The sequence below is a fragment of the Littorina saxatilis genome, linkage group LG3, assembly GCF_037325665.1.
Source record: "Littorina saxatilis isolate snail1 linkage group LG3, US_GU_Lsax_2.0, whole genome shotgun sequence".
NCBI classification, from domain to species: Eukaryota; Metazoa; Mollusca; class Gastropoda; order Littorinimorpha; family Littorinidae; genus Littorina; species Littorina saxatilis.
In genome coordinates, this window is record NC_090247.1 from 5683827 (window position 1) to 5703580 (window position 19754).

A 19754-nucleotide genomic window follows, 5' to 3' on the forward strand; every position below is an offset into this window, starting at 1 on the left:
TATCCACTATAGACTGAACCTTAATGTCTTGCATTTTCTACAACTACTCTGCACACATAAGAAAACCCAACCCCTCTCGCACGCACACATGCAAGTACGCACGCATCAACACTCACGCATCAACACTCACACACACACACACACACACACACACACACACACACATAAGCTAACACAAACGAACACGTGCGCACAACGCTCGCGCGCACGCTTACACACACACACACACACACACACACACACACGCACGCACGCAAGCACGCACGCACACACACACACACAAACGAACACGTGCGCGCAACGCCGCTCGGCCGCACGCACACACACACACACACACACACAGCTAGATAATACATCATCTGATATGTTTCCTTGTTCATATGCTTTTTTCAAGTCATAAACGTAAACAATGAATGGTTTTACTGGGATTTTGTGCAGCGTTTTGTATTATCTGCGTTGTTGTCGGATTTAAATACTCTCTCAAAACTGGGTATCTAATCACGACCGATAAGATTTTCCCCTTTTCGATTAAAAAGTACAATGAGATTTAGTCAGAACCATAACATTATTCTTCCAAAAACACTTATTAACATCCATGTAAAAGAAACACAACTCTGTTCATCAAATTATCTCACCCTTTGCAAGAAACGTATGGCGAAGGCACATTTCGCGCCGCGGTGCAGATGACGCAATTAACTCTCGTGACGAAACGATTGGTTCGTGACGTCGCGTCATCAACCGTTCATGAATGGCCCTTGTATGAATGGCATTCTTTCTGTTGGGATGACGTGTGAACCTCATCATTAGTGACTTGGAAAATCGGTCGGATTTAGGTATCCCCGAAGTCGGTCGGAATTGGATACACTTACCCTACACTCTTCCACACTGACAGCGCACGTACGCACGCACATATGCAACAATAACAATGACAAAAATCAAACTTTTAAAAGCACTTGAAAGTTAATAAACAAAGCAACTATTGATTCCCTACGATTATATGATCGTGACTGGCTCTCTTTCCAAGTTGGAACGTTTTCAATCTGCTGTCTGACGTCATCAAAGTGTTGAAAAACGTACGGCGATGTCTATAAAACTCTCACTTGACCACAACATTCACAATGCAGTGCATTCAAGGATTGAAAAAAACCCACTGGCGTTGATCAGACACAGTCACTGAATGTTGTTATTTTACAAATGAATCTGCTTAACATTTGGTAAGAAATGACCGTCAATAGTGCCGGGCGGTCGTGAGAATTCAAGGTTTTCAGAGACAGACAGTAAATAACGTGCTCTGAAATAAACACATGCCGAAAAATTCTTTAGTCAGCCAGTTGATCATCTGCCTGACAACGGATAGGAAGTATAAAATTGGTCGCATCATGGCAATTTGCTGTGTATGGCGGTCATAGCAGACGATTTGTCTTCAGGACGGTCGTGAGAAAAAAATGAGACAGACACCTTGCCCGAGTGACTAGACAGTAAATAACGTGCTCTGAAATAAACACATGCCGAAAAATTCTTTAGTCAGCCAGTTGATCATCTGCCTGACAACGGATAGGAAGTGTAAAATTGGTTGCATCATGACAATTTGCTGTGTATGGCGGTTATAGCAGACGATTTGTCTGCAGGGCGGTCGTGAGAAAAAATGAGACAGACACCTTGCCCGAGTGACTAGACAGTAAATAACGTGCTCTGAAATAAACACATGCCGAAAAATTCTTTAGTCAGCCAGTTGATTATCTGTCTGACAACGGATAGGAAGTGTAAAATTGGTTGCATCATGACAATTTGCTGTGTATGGCGGTTATAGCAGACGATTTGTCTGCAGGGCGGTCGTGAGAAAAAATGAGACAGACACCTTGCCCGAGTGACAAAATGACCAAGCGCAAGTAGAATAAGCCGTAGTTAGCCTTTCAAAACCCTTTCATGTCGTGATTTGATGGAAATTGCTACTTATTAAAAGCATGTTACGTCCAAACCTTTTAACAGCCATTCCAACTGAACAGATTTGTAATTAACGTTTTTGAGACAGACACATTTAGAAACAAGTCGCGTAAGGCGAAAATACAATATTTAGTCAAGTAGCTGTCGAACTCACAGAATGAAACTGAACGCAATGCCATTTTTCAGCAAGACCGTATACTCATAGCATCGTCAGTCCACCGTTCAGGCAGTGAAATTGACAAGAAGAGCGGTTTAGTAGTTGCGCTGAGAAGGATAGCACGCTTTTCTATACCTCTCTTCGTTTTAACTTTCTGAGCGTGTTTTTAATCGAAACATATCATATCTATATGTTTTTGGAATCAGGAACCTACAAGGAATAAGATGAAAGTGTTTTTAAATTGATTTGGAAAATTTAATTTTGATAATAATCTTTATATATTTAATTTTCAGAGCTTGTTTTTAATTCAAATATAACATATTTATATGTTTTTGGAATCAGCAATTGATGGAGAATAAGATAAACGTAAATTTGGATCGTTTTATAAATTTTTATTTTTTTTTACAATTTTCCGATTTTTAATGACCAAAGTCATTAATTAATTTTTAAGCCACCAAGCTGAAATGCAATACCGAAGTCCGGGCTTCGTCGAAGATTACTTGACCAAAATTTCAACCAATTTGGTTGAAAAATGAGGGCGTGACAGTGCCGCCTCAACTTTCACGAAAAGCCGGATATGACGTCATCAAAGACATTTATCGAAAAAAGGAGAAAAACGTTCGGGGATATCAATCCCAGGAACTCTCATGTAAAATTTCATAAAGATCGGCCCAGTAGTTTGGTCTGAATCGCTCTACACGCACGCACGCACGCACGCACGCACACACACACACACACACACACATACACCACGACCCTCGTTTCGATTCCCCCTCGATGTTAAAATATTTAGTCAAAACTTGACTAAATATAAAAAGACCGTTTACTTCGCATGCGATTGTATCGAATAAATATAAACACATTCATTGATTTTTTTAACTAAGTGTGTTCATCTATCTCTGTTCTTTGGTTTCTAATGTACTTTTCACTGGATTTCTTTGTGTGTTTTTGTACTGGTGCCTTTGTCTATTGCAATGTGGCTAAAAAGGGAAATCGTGTCTGTCTCATTTCTCACGACCGACCTTCCTTTTTCGCTGGTGGGGAATACAAACTTGACTTAAATTCGATCAAAGTTTATTTTTCATATGTAAATTCCGAAGACATTCGACACAGACCAGTGAAAATTCACGACTAAACAAAACGAAACATTTTATTTAATATCAAAGTCAGGGACATACCTGACTCTGAAGACTGTGAAACCTGTGTTCAGTAAAGCGTGCTATGAAGCACAGCGCAATCGCCACCGCGCCAAACAGGCTCGTCACTTTCACTGCCTTTTGCACTAGCGGCGGACTACGTTCAGTTTCATTCTGTGAGTTCCACAGCTTGACTAAATGTAGTAATTTCGCCTTACGCGACTTGTTTGTTGTTCTTTTCTTTCTCTGTCTACCCTTCTTGTTAGTTTCTTGTTGTTCTTTTGCTGATGACGACGAATGTCAAAACTAGTCAATGTTTTGCTGCTGTTTTCTGATGAGAATTTTTGTTATTGTTAGTTTGTTAGTTCCTCTCACCTGCACTCTCTTGTTCCATTTCAGTGTTTTCAGTGTAATTTTGTTTCTTGTTTCTTAGTTGATGGAGTTTCTGGGTGACACCAATGAACTGGCGGCGGCTGACGTGTTGGTGTTTGTGCGGGAAGCTGTTCAGCGCTTTGACCACCTGCGCCCCTTGGTCATCGGACGTCTGCTAGACGTTTTCCCTTCTATTAAGGCCATGAAGTAAGCTGCTATGTCTTCTCTTATATAGCTCAATGGTAGGATTTGTAGGACTTGTGAAGAGGTGATAAATTACTTTTGGGCAGAAGCCTAAAGGTCTTGAAAGTTGATGTTAAAATTTTAATTACTATCGTTTCATTCAAGTTTGTTTGACAAAAAGTTCTGGAGAATGGCATAGCCTTAGGATGGCAGCATGGAACACTCACAGTGACATATTTGTATTTACAATGCTGGACAGTTAGATCTTTCCTTGCTCAAATTTGTAAACCAAAAAATATCTGATAATAATAGAAGAACGTTTGCAGTGGTGATGGTAATGATGCTGATTTGGTGTGTTTTTTAGCAATAGATTATACTTTGCTAATGGTTATCTCATGAAACGGAAAACAAAATGTTCAGGTAGTGTGTTCTGTTACCTTTCACTCTATACTGAATTCCTTTACTTTTTATCACGCAGGATTCACCGTGCAGCTCTATGGATCCTTGGAGAGTATTGCTCTACTACTGAAGACATTCAGAGCGTCATGACTCTTATTCGACAAGCTCTGGGAGATGTAAGTCACACCCAATTGACCTTATCTTATTTGCTGCCCTCTTTCAAGTACTTGCAGGTGAAATGGTTCACTTGAGAAAAGATCATGTTATGTGTTTTCTCCTATGATAAGGACCGTGCCGATAAAGTGATAGGGACTTTTGTATTTGAGAACTTCAGAAGAAACTTTGCCTTTGTCTTAAAAAGTCTGTTATTTTCTAAAGCCACATGTGTACAGTAAGTGAAGTAAAGGAGAGCTATGTGGAAATAGTATTACAACATTTTTATGGAATTTGGTGTGTAAACAGAACAGGGAGTTATCATCAACCCCTCATGCCCACACCAGCAAAGAGTCACACCCTAAAACACACACAAGATTTGAAGAAATTGATATTCATGACCAGATTTTTCACCGGTTGTTCCTGCTTTTGTTTGTCTGATCCGTCATTTCGAAGCAATTTTTCTCGTCTCATTCAGTGTTATTTATTGACAGATTCCCATTGTGGACGATGAGATGAAGAAAGCTGCGGGAGAGGTGAAAGAAGATGGTGAGTGTGTCTTTGATCAAATTATTTGTTTGTCAATTTCTTTCTTTGTGTTTTCATTAATTTATTTATTGCACTTGCTGTGTCTGTTGAAGGATTGTGCTTTTTTTCCTCTGTGACAGCATATCACTTTAGCTTTTTGTTGACAGAAAGTATCACTTTTTAGGTCAGCCAAAGAATGGCAGAAAAATTTGATTTTGTCAAAAGACACATACAGCAACTTCTTATGATAAGCAAATTTTTTTACCAAAATGTGTTTCCCTGATACTAGGCTGGAGGTTGATATCAGTTTTGAAGGAGACCTATCCATTCTGTACCTCTTCACCTTTCCTTCTTATTCTTCACTCTGTTAAAATGCCATTTTTCAGAAATGCAGAGTGTGGGCAGCGTTCAGCGCCTGGTGACTGCAGATGGCACCTATGCCACTCAGAGTGCCTTCAGCTCTGTCAGCACCAAGAAACAGGAAGACAGGTAAGAAATTGTTTGAGACCGATGGGGATGAGACCGATGGGGATGAGACCGATGGGGATGAGACCGATGGGGATGAGACCGATGGGGATGAGACCGATGGGGATGAGACCGATGGGGATGAGACCGATGGGGATGAGACCGATGGGGATGAAACTGTCTGAGACCGATGGGGATGTGCACAAAAAAGTAACCAACTGGGTTGGAACAAAGTGCTGGCTCAGATTGGCTGAAATTGAGATTTGTTTGACAAATCAACTAATCTGACCCAGTGCTTGGATCCCACCCAGCTGGGCTCTTACTTGTGCATCCTCCCTCTCCCCTTCCTACCTCCCCTCCTTAGTGATGTTTCATTCTCAAGTTGTCATGTATGAACAATGTTTTACTGATTGCAGCAGGGAATCAAGAAAACAAAACAACCAATGAATAAATAAACCAATGAATATATTTAATTACAAAATTTAGAGTCAGACACCTGAAAAAATTTAAAAAGAGGCATAGTACACAAGCAACAATGCACTCAGTTTTCCTTCAGATTCTTTTGGCCTGTAGAAGTGTATAGAAATACAGTGGAACCCCCCTTTTAAGACTCTCCCATTTTAAGACCTTACTTTTTCAGATTGTTTGTTTATATTGTCTGTAAATTACCTCCATTTTAAGACTCTCCATTTTAAGACTCTCCATTTTAAGACTCTCCATTTTAAGACCCTCCATTTTAAGACTCTCCATTTTAAGACCCTCCATTTTAAGACTCTCCATTTTAAGACTCTCCATTTTAAGACTCTCCATTTTAAGACCCTCCATTTTAAGACCCCCCCCCATTTTAAGACCCCCCATTTTAAGACCCCCCATTTTAAGACCCCCCATTGAAGACTTGACTTTCTCAGATTTGTGTAGGTCTCAAAAGGGCAGTACCACTGTACTGTTGTAAACGCTTTAACTGGCTTGGCTGTGTACACTGTTAGTTGATATGATTGCACATGTTAATTCCAGGCCCCCGCTGTCCTGTTGTAAACGCTTTAACTGGCTTGGCTGTGTACACTGTTAGTTGATATGATTGCACATGTTAATTCCAGGCCCCCGCTGTCCTGTTGTAAACGCTTTAACTGGCTTGGCTGTGTACACTGTTAGTTGATATGATTGCACATGTTAATTCCAGGCCCCCGCTGCGCAAAGACATGATGGAGGGTGACTTTTTCATCGGAGCGGCCCTGGCCACCACCCTGACCAAACTGGCGCTCAAGTACATCACGCTCACCACTGACAAGAAGAGGCAGAATGTGAGAGCAACTTTATTGTTTCGACAGTTTATCATGAAGCAATGGACGATTTTCACAAATAACTCTGTCGGGTTTGTATGGGTTGTGGAAGAGTGAATGCCCTTGCTTTTCCTCGGACAAATAACTCCACACGTGTTTCCGACACACCTCTCACTACTGATTGGCCCCTTCAAATGTTTGTACCAAGGGCAATCACTCTTTCACAACCCATACAAACCAGACAGAGGTTGTCTGTCTATTACTGAAAGGGAACTCGGGCTTCACAACTTTATTTCAAAAGGATAATGAGAAGGGATGTATGTGTTTTCAACAACCCCCCGCGGGTTAGGGGGAGTCCCATATTGGTTGGGACGAGAAAGAATTTACCCGATGCTAACCAGCATGTCGTAAGAGGCGACTAACAGGTTCTGTTTCTCCTTTTACCCTTGTTAAGTGTTTCTTGTATAGAATATAGTCAATGTTTGTAAAGATTTTAGTCAAGCAGTATGTAAGAAATGTTACGTCCTTTGTACTGGAATCTTGCATTCTCCCAGTAAGGTCATATATTGTACTACGTTGCAAGCCCCTGGAGCAATTTTTTGATTAGTGCTTTTGTGAACAAGAAACAATTAACAAGTGGCTCTATCCCATCTCCCCCCTTTCCCCTATCCCATCTCCCCCCTTCCCCCGTCGCGATATAACCTTGAATGGTTGAAAACGACGTTAAACACCAAATAAAGAAAGAAAGAAAGAATGTTTTCAACTCTGTGCTTGTTATCTGTTTTTCGCTATGCAGTAAGCATTGAGTTTAAATTTACCGTGTGAACAGAAAAAGGAAGCAAACTTGCATCGGTCTGTTATAGCATAAACTGAAGAGACGATAACAATAATAATCAGGGCCTAGCATTGTAAGCCCTTCGGCGTACTTCACGCCGAAATAACATCTCCAGTACGCGGAACTCGATTTGGTGTACGCCAAAATGCAAAAACCTGTTATTTCCAAACGGTAAACCCAAACAGTCCCAGCTTTCGTTTTGTGCGCCGTTCGGTTCAATTCTCAATCGGTTTGACAGTTTGCTTGAGCACGCACTTCCTCTGGCATCGCGCGAGCATGTTTTGTGCCGGTGTTTTGTGGCTCTAGACTTGAAATAATGTCTTGAAGCGACATTGTTGAACGTGGTCAGCCATTCAGTGACAAAGAATCCAGGTATTCCTGGAAGTGGGAATGGCTGGATTTCGTTCCGAAGGCGGAAGGCAAGTCAGAAGAAGTAATGTGCCGATACGGATTATGGACTATGGCATAATTTAGTTGCTCAATCTTCTGGGGGGGGGGGGGGGTCATTTTAGGTAAAAAATCTCCGAAAAATCTTCAAATTCGGGGGCTTCGCGGCCCCCAGACCCCCGCCTTTGTAAGCTGAACTCACTTTTTCCAATGCTAGGCCCTGAATAATCAACCAATTGCTATGCGGTATATTCTGGTGGTGTCAGGTAGTGAGCTGCTGCTAATAAGTGTGTGTTTACCTGTTGCAGGGCTTTGTGGCAGAAGCAATGTTGATCATGGCCACTATCATTCACCTGGGCAAGTCAGGACTCTCAGAGAAGGTGAGTGTTACCTTATGAGGTGGTGTGTTAGCAGAGTTTTGTCAATCTTGGCTTAACATGTTTATGTTGCTATATTCTCCCTTTTACAAGGGCCTTTGGAAAGGTGTACATTTTACAGTTTGTGTTGAACCAGATGTCTGGTTACCATGACAATTTTAGTTGGAGAGAATTTGTTCTTCTATTGGACGGGCGCAGTGGCGTGGTGGTAAGACGTCGGCCTCCTAATCGGGAGGTCGTGAGTTCGAATCCCGGTCGCTGCCGCCTGGTGGGTTAAGAGTGGAGATTTTTCCGATCTCCCAGGTCAACTTATGTGCAGACCTGCTAGTGACCCCCTTCGTGTGTACACGCAAGCACAAGACCAAGTGCGCACGGAAAAGATCCTGTAATCCATGTCAGAGTTCGGTGGGTTATGGAAACACGAAAATACTCAGCATGCCTACTCAACGAAAGCGGAGTGAAGCTGACTATGCTCTCAGAGCATAGTGTGGGGAACGAGCTCACACGTAACCAGAAAATTCTGGAACGCTGAAGAAGAAGAAGAAGAAGTTCTTCTATTTTGTGTGTAGTATTTTGTGCAGGTTTGACTTTATCTGTGAGTTGTGGATTTGGAGTAGGTTGTAATTTAATTTGCATATAAACAGAATAAACTCTTCCTCTAATCTGCTTAGGACATTGTATTTAAGTCCAAACAATGTGTGTTTGCATAATAGAAGCTTACACTTGAGATTGCACTCTAAATGTTTCATTTACACCACGTCTGCATGTCCAGCCAATGAAAACTGCATGTAACCAACTACATGTGCTTTCAGCCAATCACGGACGATGATGTGGACCGTATCGCCACTTGCCTGCGTGTGCTTGCCGAGCGTTCGGAGCTGATGCACGAAATCTTCAACCAGAAGTGCCGTCAGTCTCTCTCCATCATGCTGGCAGCCAAGATTGAGGAGGATAAGGCCACTCAGGAGGTACGACTCTCTCTTAACAAACTCTCTTAACAAAATAAAAATGGATTAGAATTTTCTGTGATAAAGCCAACAAATCCACCCGGATTGTGTGAAAAAATGTATATCTCATCAACAGATTTGCAAGATGACTATGATGTAATTGTGCTGTGATTTATTGTGTTGACAAGATACTGCTAATGCTATTATCTGTGCACAAGGACTTTTTTTTTTAAATTGTTGAACTCTTTTTTGTTATGTCATGTTCCAAAAACTAGTCCTTTTTGGAGGTTTTGTTTCTGTTCTATTTGTTTTTAATTAAATGATGTTGACTTTTTTTTGCAGTTTTCCTTGGAAAACTTTGTAATAGTGTCTGTGGACTGTGTGTTTGTGCAGGCAGCAGATAAGAAGGTGGTGAAGGTCCATGCCGATGATCCCATCAACTTCACCCAGCTCATCAACCGCGCTGACATGGGACCTGGGGAGGTGAGCTATTCAACACGCGTGCAAGCATACTAATAGACACACAAGTACTCACACACACTCACAGTCATACGCTCAACAATGCAAGTGTATGTGGGAGTTGCAGCCCATGAACACAGAAGAAGGACCCTGTCCCTGTGTACCCTTCTCAGTTTTTGCTTTTTCCTTTGTCTTTCTCCCTTTGTTAATCTCCTTTGTCTTTCTCCCTTTGTTAATCTCCTTTGTCTTTCTCCCTTTGTTAATCTCCTTTGTTAATCTCCTTTGTTAATCTCCTTTGTTAATCTCCTTTGTTAATCTCCTTTGTTAATCTCCTTTGTTAGGCCACACAAAAAAAATGTCTGTTTCTGGTCACCCGACCGACCCTAAATTTCGGCGCCGACCCTAAACTTTTTTTTTCCAAACTCAAAATTTTGTTTTTGTTTTTTGTTTGTTGGTGGTAAAGGACAGGGTGAGAAAATGAACAACAAAAACATGTGAAAACGAAAGTCCGCTGACGATTTGTAAATGTGTTGAGTGTCTTGTCTCTATGTATAGTGAATCCAGTCTCTTTGCGCGATTTTTAAAGTTAGTTTTATTGGTCTACATTTGGGGTAAAAAAAAAATAATAAAAAAATAAAAAAATAAAAAAATCCCTACCTACCGACCCTATTTTTTTTAGCCATGTTACCAGAAACAGACAATTTTTTTTGGGCCTTAATCTCCTTTGTTTGTTTTTCCTTCCCTGTGAGTCTCTGTTACTCTGTTATGTGTCTGTTTCCCCTTTCCTTGCTACCTGTTTGTTCCATTCAGTGCTGCAATGTTACTGTCAAGTGTACTTGACTTACATGAGCCTTTTTGTGCAGAACTTGTTTGACGTGACGCTGTCCCAAGCCTTGGGTATGAGCACCAAGAAGGACTCGGATCCCATTGGATCTTCCAAACTCAGCAAGGTCAGTTATCTTTCTTTCCATTGTATCAGTAATGTTCACATATGCAGGTATTGCAACGAGGCAATTTTTTATTGCACAATCATCAATCTCACACACTAAAACTTGCTATGAGTCAATATGTGGTGGTTGTTTTAGCATGTATCCAGCTAGCTTCTTGATGCACACAAAGTGAATGAAACCGTATTTGACACATTTCACACGAGTTTTATTTCTGATGTTTTTTTTTATTCAGGGATAGATTTTACATTCAGATTAAAAACGAATTTTGGGCATCTTGCTTGCAGACGTTGGGCATGTACTCCCCAGAAAGTGAGGAGCACATTTTAAAAAGAGTATAACTGCAATCTGGAGAGAGGGATTTTGATTTACAGTTCAGAGAAAATGACACTATGGTCAGGATAGTAGGATGCACATCAGGCGCTCTTGTTTGAAAAACAGTATGTCCCTACAATAATGTTATGCTTTCGCAGTGGATAACGGTTGAATATGTTTCGTGTTGTTTTGTGCTCAGGTGACCCAGCTGACAGGCTTCTCGGACCCAGTGTACGCAGAGGCCTACGTGAACGTCAACCAGTACGACATTGTTCTGGACGTCCTGGTTGTCAACCAGACAGCAGACACCCTGCAGAATCTTACTGTGGAGCTTGCCACCCTGGGTACGTGGGTCAGGATTCAGGCTACAGAATCTTCACACTTTGGGCTAAATCTAACAAATAAAATGACTGTTGATGAGACAATGTTACAAAAATGAGATCTTTGCTTACCCAAGACAAAGACAGCATCATTTCAATGGCAGATTGTTTACTATGGATGCTTCTTCGTGGAGAACATTCAGTGAAACGAAAGTAAACTAATAAGCAAAAGCAAAGACCAGTGAACCAAAAACTGAAAAGGAGAGAAAAAGTTCAACCCGAAACGTAGAGGGAAATAACTCTTATTGGCTCAAATTAAACTTTTTGTGTGCTCCCTGCATGGACGTGATCCATCCTCAGTTTATGTCTTTGTTCCCATGTCTGACGATTGCAAAAAAGGTTATGCTCATGATCTGCTTTAAGTGAATTAAACTAGAACTATATAATTTTAAGTCCTAGACTTAGGATTTGGATAGTGAGATGTATCGTTTGTTTGGTACCTTAAAGTCTTGGTGTTCACTGTACATTTCCAGTATTTTTCCAGTTCAAAAGTGAAGATATTACTGCCATTAAATTATTTGTTTGTTCATGTCAAAGTTAAGTTAAAATTATTTACTGGGTAGGTGATACCAGTTACAAAAATGAGCCTGTATCAAGGTTCAAGGTTTTAATTCACTTTTGGCCATAAGGCTTTGAAGCTAACATTAACAGCTATTGTGTTTTCAGCGTAGCAATAGGGCCCGATATTTAGACGAGACAAGTATAATGCTGATGAGTTGAAGACGAGTCGCATTATACTTGTTCGAGTCTAAATATCGGACCCTATTGCTACGATGAAAACACAATAGCGTTTATATAGCTATTCTGACATTAAATTCTGTGTTAAAATCATGTTTTTGTCAGCAACAAGTACCCGAATGGTCCATGTCGTTGATTGCAGACGACGGTTCCCTTTCCGCATGAAGCCACGGAAATAACCAAACATTGAAAAACCCATGGACATGTATTACGGAGAAAACTCGAGATAACCGGATGTTTAGCATTTCGTCAATATGCTAGGAATCATTTGACGTCATGACGTATCATGCTTGCCTACGTAGATTGTATGTTCGAAAATCTGACTTCTGTTGGGATCGCGTGGTGAAGACTGCGGTAAATCTGTAGATGATAAGAGAACAAGGATTGTCTCAGAAGAAACGACTAAATGTTTCAGACCGGTAACTTCATTTCAACATTGCACTATAAAATGGACGTTCTATGTGACAGGAGAGTTTGCTGATTTTGCGTTAAACATTGGAGAGATCGTCTGCTAGAATCAGAGATAGGTCGCTTCAGATTGCAGCTTCTGGAAATGTGCAAGGTCTGTTGCCTGTTAAAAAACTGGATTTTACACGTAATGTATGTCATGTACAGTAAGCAACAACAAAAACACACACAAAGCAAATGGCATCGTCTGTCGACTAGTCACAGAAACAAACCTGGCGAGGTATGCGTGTACTTTATACACGTGGAAGAAACCGGAACCATGCGTCTTTGTTATTGCCGATATCGTTTGGATATCGGCAAAAAATGACCAACTTCCGTAGCGTTATGCTTTGATGATCGGAAAAGGGATGTGTGAGACCATCCAATCACAGCCCCCGAATTCCCCCACGTGTCCATCAGAATAGCTATATAATACACTACTACGTCAAACATACACACTGAGAATGCACACAGACACTGAAACAGTGATCTTAACTTCTCAAAAATCTATAACCTTTGTCTACAATTACGAAACCTGTGATATTTGATTCACATTGTTATCTGTGATGATTGCAGGTGACCTGAAGCTCGTGGAGAAGCCACAGCCACTGCTTCTCGCTCCGCACGACTTCTGCAACATCAAGGCCAACATCAAGGTGGCGTCCACAGAAAATGGAATCATCTTTGGCAACATAGGTCAGTTATTTTTTTCATTTTTAAACCACCACACAGATGTGTTTAGCATTTTACATGGGAAAAAAACTTTTTTCTATTGAACACATCAACTGATTTCTGTGCAGAGTGAATGCTGAATAAATACTCAAACTGACATTATTTACTGTGCAGAGTGAATGCTGAGTAAATACTCAAACTGACATTATTTACTGTGCAGAGTTAATGCTGAGTAAATACTCAAACTGACATTATTTACTGTGCAGAGTGAATGCTGAGTAAATACTCAAACTGACATTATTTACTGTGCAGAGTGAATGCTGAGTAAATACTCAAACTGACATTATTTACTGTGCAGAGTTAATGCTGAGTAAATACTCAAACTGACATTATTTACTGTGCAGAGTGAATGCTGAGTAAATACTCAAACTGACATTATTTACTGTGCAGAGTGAATGCTGAGTAAATACTCAAACTGACATTATTTACTGTGCAGAGTGAATGCTGAATAAATACTCAAACTGACATTATTTACTGTGCAGAGTGAATGCTGAATAAATACTCAAACTGACATTATTTACTGTGCAGAGTGAATGCTGAATAAATACTCAAACTGACATTATTTACTGTGCAGAGTGAATGCTGAGTAAATACTCAAACTGACATTATTTACTGTGCAAAGTGAATGCTGAATAAATACTCAAACTGACATTATTTACTGTGCAAAGTGAATGCTGAATAAATACTCAAACTGACATTATTTACTGTGCAAAGTGAATGCTGAATAAATACTCAAACTGACATTATTTACTGTGCAAAGTGAATGCTGAATAAATACTCAAACTGACATTATTTACTGTGCAAAGTGAATGCTGAATAAATACTCAAACTGACATTATTTACTGTGCAAAGTGAATGCTGAATAAATACTCAAACTGACATTATTTACTGTGCAAAGTGAATGCTGAATAAATACTCAAACTGACATTATTTACTGTGCAAAGTGAATGCTGAATAAATACTCAAACTGACATTATTTACTGTGCAAAGTGAATGCTGAATAAATACTCAAACTGACATTATTTACTGTGCAAAGTGAATGCTGAATAAATACTCAAACTGACATTATTTACTGTGCAAAGTGAATGCTGAATAAATACTCAAACTGACATTATTTACTGTGCAAAGTGAATGCTGAATAAATACTCAAACTGACATTATTTACTGTGCAAAGTGAATGCTGAATAAATACTCAAACTGACATTATTTACTGTGCAAAGTGAATGCTGAATAAATACTCAAACTGACATTATTTACTGTGCAAAGTGAATGCTGAATAAATACTCAAACTGACATTATTTACTGTGCAAAGTGAATGCTGAATAAATACTCAAACTGACATTATTTACTGTGCAAAGTGAATGCTGAATAAATACTCAAACTGACATTATTTACTGTGCAAAGTGAATGCTGAATAAATACTCAAACTGACATTATTTACTGTGCAAAGTGAATGCTGAATAAATACTCAAACTGACATTATTTACTGTGCAAAGTGAATGCTGAATAAATACTCAAACTGACATTATTTACTGTGCAAAGTGAATGCTGAATAAATACTCAAACTGACATTATTTACTGTGCAAAGTGAATGCTGAATAAATACTCAAACTGACATTATTTACTGTGCAAAGTGAATGCTGAATAAATACTCAAACTGACATTATTTACTGTGCAAAGTGAATGCTGAATAAATACTCAAACTGACATTATTTACTGTGCAAAGTGAATGCTGAATAAATACTCAAACTGACATTATTTACTGTGCAAAGTGAATGCTGAATAAATACTCAAACTGACATTATTTACTGTGCAAAGTGAATGCTGAATAAATACTCAAACTGACATTATTTACTGTGCAAAGTGAATGCTGAATAAATACTCAAACTGACATTATTTACTGTGCAAAGTGAATGCTGAATAAATACTCAAACTGACATTATTTACTGTGCAAAGTGAATGCTGAATAAATACTCAAACTGACATTATTTACTGTGCAAAGTGAATGCTGAATAAATACTCAAACTGACATTATTTACTGTGCAAAGTGAATGCTGAATAAATACTCAAACTGACATTATTTACTGTGCAAAGTGAATGCTGAATAAATACTCAAACTGACATTATTTACTGTGCAAAGTGAATGCTGAATAAATACTCAAACTGACATTATTTACTGTGCAAAGTGAATGCTGAATAAATACTCAAACTGACATTATTTACTGTGCAGAGTTAATGCTGAATAAATACTCAAACTGACATTATTTACTGTGCAAAGTGAATGCTGAATAAATACTCAAACTGACATTATTTACTGTGCAGAGTTAATGCTGAATAAATACTCAAACTGACATTATTTACTGTGCAGAGTTAATGCTGAATAAATACTCAAACTGACATTATTTACTGTGCAGAGTTAATGCTGAATAAATACTCAAACTGACATTATTTACTGTGCAGAGTTAATGCTGAATAAATACTCAAACTGACATTATTTAATATGCAAAGTGAATTTGTCAATCACATCCTCACCAACTTCCAACCCGTTTTTGACTTCCGTGAGCCAGGGAGGGAATCTTCTTTTAGGGTTGGGTGGGGATCTTAAAAGAAAGCAAGTTTTCTATTTCTTTCTTTATTTATTTGGTGTTTAACGTCGTTTTCAACCATTCAAGGTTATATCGCGACGTAGTTTTCTATTGGGGAGTCTTAAAAGAGAAGGACTTTTCTGGGGGGGGGGGGGGGGGGGGGGGGTCGGGTCGGGTCCGGTCCGGTCCGGTCCAGTGTAAGGGGACATGACGAAGGGGAGTCGTGTAAAGTATTTGCTTTTTTTGTTGTATGAGCGAGGGTTCTTGGTCACTACATGATGGTAATATAGCGGGGATATAGCTCAGTTGGTAGCGCGCTGGATTTGTATTCAGTTGGCCGCTGTCAGCGCGAGTTCGATCCCAGGTTCGGCGGAAATTTATTTCACAGAGTCAACTTTGTGTGCAGACTCTCTTCGGTGTCCGAACCACCCCCCGTGTATACTACATTGGGTGTGCACGTTAAAGATCCCACGATTGACAAAAGGGTCTTTCCTGGCAAAATTGCTTAGGCACAGTTAATAATTGTCTACCATACCCGTGTGACTTGGAATAAGGCCGTGAAAGGTAAATATGCGCCGACATGGCTGCAATCTACTGGCCGTATAAAATTTCATCTCACACGGCATCACTGCAGAGCGCCTAGAACTGTACCCACGGAATATGCGCGATATCAGCTTCATTGATTGATTGATTGATGGTAAAGTCATGCCAGCTTTTGGAAATGGTACAATCACTGTGATTCTGTCACCAGCTCATGCTAACAGAAACTCTTCTCTTTGTCGATCAGTCTATGACGTGTCAGGAGCGGCAAGCGACCGCAACTGTGTGGTGCTGAACGACATCCACATCGACATCATGGACTACATCGTCCCCGCAGCCTGCACCGACACGGAGTTCCGTCAGATGTGGGCCGAGTTTGAGTGGGAGAACAAGGTGACTGTCAACACCAACATCACCGGCCTGTCCGATTACCTGAACCACGTCATGAAGTGCACCAACATGAAGTGTCTCACACCTGAGAAGGTGAGTGTTAGGGGAGTGAGGAAAGGGGGGTTGGGGGGAGAGATTATATCCTTTTGTGAAAACTTGTGGCAGGGGTGTGTGTGTGTATGTTTTAAGCAGTTTTTGTGTTTAAAAAAAGTCTTCCTGAATACCTGACCCACGTCATGAAATGCCTTCACACCTGAGAAGGTGGTTATGTGTGTGGGAAAGGGGGCGGGAGTGTGTTGTTTAGTTAAAACTTGCAGTAAAGTCTGTACCTGGCCCACATCATGAAGTGCACCAACATGAAGTGCTTCATACCTGAGAAGGTAGGGGTGGAGGAAGAATAAACAATTTTTATTACTCAAGGATGGAGGTTTTAGGCTGACATCTAATCTTACATTGAAAACTTGTGGTAAGGTGTGTTGGTGTTAAAAAAGTCTTGAGTACCTGGCCCATTTCATGAAGTTCACCAATATGAAGTGCCTCATGCCTGAAAAGTTGTGTGTGGTGAGGAGTGTGTGAATATGGGAGGGGAGGGAGGCGTGTGTTCCTTCAGTGAAAGTTTGTGGTACAGTGTTTTATTTGTAGAAAAGTCTGTCTGAATATCTTTTTCACTTTTTATGAATCCAAAATCCTAGCCCATGTTGTGTACGCAGGCGCTGTCGGGTGAGTGCGGCTTCATGGCGGCCAACATGTACGCCCGGTCCATCTTCGGAGAAGATGTGCTAGCCAACCTGTCCATCGAGAAAGCTATCCACATGGGCAAGGAGGCACCTGTACAGGGACACGTCCGCATCCGAGCAAAGAGCCAGGTAAGGCCTTGTGATTTACTTTGCACTCAATTTGTTTATTTAGCTGTTTGAATAGAAAGGTAATAGAGGTTGATATAAAAATATTACAAAAATCTGCAGAAGCCAGGTTTTGATGCAAGTCAAATGGACGCAATAGCCCAGTGGCAATGACGCCAACCTCCAAACTAGGTTTAGGTTTTGATGCAAGTCAAATGGACGCAATAGCCCAGTGGCAATGACGCCAACCTCCAAACTAGGTTTAGGTTTTGAATCCCAGCTGCACCTTGTGGAATAAGGGTGGAGATTTTTTCAACTTTCCTGGTCAACTTGTATGTGGTCCTCCCGGTGCATTATCTCCCTTTGTGTGTATAAACAAGCACAAGACCAAATATGCACACACGGAATCCTGTCATCCATTTCAGAGGACTTTTTTTTCGGTCTTTGTTAATATACTTTATTCTTCATAAAAAAACCTGACCGATTCTTGTTATTTTTGTATTTTCAGGGCATGGCACTCAGCATGGGCGATAAGATCAACCTGTCTCAGAAGAAATCGGGGAAGCCCATGGCTGCCTGAAGTACAGAATCACGTTCCAAAACCAGAAGTGAAGTGTAGCTGATCCAGTGATATTTTGTCTCTTTATGTGCAGACTTTAAACTGTTAGTGGTTAGTTATTGCACAAGGTATTCTGAGCTTATTTTTGACAATTCAGCTTTGTATCTGCCATCAGCCAAATGGGCCAAATGGAGTTAAAAAGATTTTACCCCTGTTAAGTTTGCCTGTGTAGCTTATAAATATTCAAGATGCCTGACAAACCGTGTGTAAAGATGAAAAAGGAAAAGAGTCAGCACTCATCATTTTGCTGTTTGGGTCTGGTGCATGATCGTTGCTTTGTTCTCCTTCAACTATGTACACTACATTGGGTGTGCACGTTAAAGATCCCACGATTGACAAAAGGGTCTTTCCTGGCAAAATTGCTTAGGCACAGTGAATAATTGTCTACCTATACCCGTGTGACTTGGAATAATAGGCCGTGAAAGGGAAATATGCGCCGAAATGGCTGCAATCTACTGGCCGTATAAAATTTCATCTCACACGGCATCACTGCAGAGCGCCTAGAACTGTACCCACGGAATATGCGCGATATAAGACTCATTGATTGATTGATTGTAAGCAATGTGCAGTTAGTGCTTTAAAAGTTAATATGTGGAACTACCGGTATATTGTATTTGGTCTTGTTGCAGATTTGCATTTGTCATTAACACTGTAACAGTTTATAAAAATTGTAGTGTGATCTGTCTTTTGAGGCTTTTATAAAGCCTGAATCATGGGCCCTGGTGTAGTTATTCACCAAGATGTTGGTTCTTAGGCATTGTTTTTTGTCTCAATGCTTATGCTAGATTGATTTCTTTTAAATTTTGTGATCGGCATATTGGTTTCATTGGATTAAAGTGTAAGCCAATTGAAGACAGAAGGAATAGAAAAGTAGTCAGCAGATCTTTTTGTGGATTTCTCACAAATTTTCTTGCAACTAACAACGTTTGAACACAGAATGATGAATGTCTTGTTTATGAAATATTTGAGTTTCAATAAAAATCATTTTGGCAAGTCAGCTTGCCTTTTTTGTTTAATTTTATTTATAGGTTCATTTGTGTTCAATTAGTCAGATTGTTGCATGCGTTTTTCTTCGGCTTGTCGCACACGCATCGACAACAGCCACTCTTGCTTTCCACTTCTTATTTCTCTCTATTTTTTTAACACGGTTTCACACACACACACACACACACACACACACAGAGAGACACACACACACACACACTGATACATATTTCTCATTTTCTTCTGATGCTGAAAATATTTATTTTCTTCACAGTTTGTCAGTTCACAGTACGAATTACAAAGTAAGTAATTTCACACAGAATCAACCATGAGGAATGAAATGATATTTAACAAAGTAATTAAACATGTTCTGCTAATATTGACAACTCAATATTTTCTGCATCAAGAATTTGCTTGGACTTCGTATGTATCCTCAAAGCACTGTGATCGGTGCAATGTCATCAGAATACTTGTAGACAACATATTAATTAAGTTTTAGATTATCATCATTAGTGGTGCTGCTGTTATTACCAGACATTCTAACATGATTAATAACAAAATAATGTGAAAAATGAGGATGAGAAATACCACAAGAACACTTGCAAGACACTTC

The 19754-nt window shown here is 40.0% G+C and overlaps 1 protein-coding gene across 3 annotated transcripts in view; it reads left to right on the forward strand.

The window, feature by feature from the left end:
* LOC138961471 (coatomer subunit beta-like) overlaps nucleotides 1-19754 on the forward strand; it is a 62548-nt gene that overhangs the window by 28912 nt on the left and 13882 nt on the right. The window contains exons 12-25 of one of the 3 annotated variants that reach the window (XM_070333117.1): nucleotides 3671-3816; nucleotides 4271-4367; nucleotides 4839-4893; nucleotides 5259-5361; nucleotides 6518-6638; nucleotides 8148-8219; nucleotides 9029-9184; nucleotides 9557-9646; nucleotides 10486-10572; nucleotides 11084-11228; nucleotides 13026-13145; nucleotides 16554-16789; nucleotides 17407-17562; nucleotides 18047-19154. The exons of the other annotated variants lie outside the window; for them this stretch is intronic. Of the exons in view, the coding sequence (XP_070189218.1) occupies nucleotides 3671-3816; nucleotides 4271-4367; nucleotides 4839-4893; nucleotides 5259-5361; nucleotides 6518-6638; nucleotides 8148-8219; nucleotides 9029-9184; nucleotides 9557-9646; nucleotides 10486-10572; nucleotides 11084-11228; nucleotides 13026-13145; nucleotides 16554-16789; nucleotides 17407-17562; nucleotides 18047-18118 (1656 nt within the window). The 3' untranslated portion in view covers nucleotides 18119-19154. Of the gene's footprint in view, nucleotides 1-3670; nucleotides 3817-4270; nucleotides 4368-4838; nucleotides 4894-5258; nucleotides 5362-6517; nucleotides 6639-8147; nucleotides 8220-9028; nucleotides 9185-9556; nucleotides 9647-10485; nucleotides 10573-11083; nucleotides 11229-13025; nucleotides 13146-16553; nucleotides 16790-17406; nucleotides 17563-18046; nucleotides 19155-19754 lie in introns of those variants that run through there. 3 annotated transcript variants of the gene reach the window in all.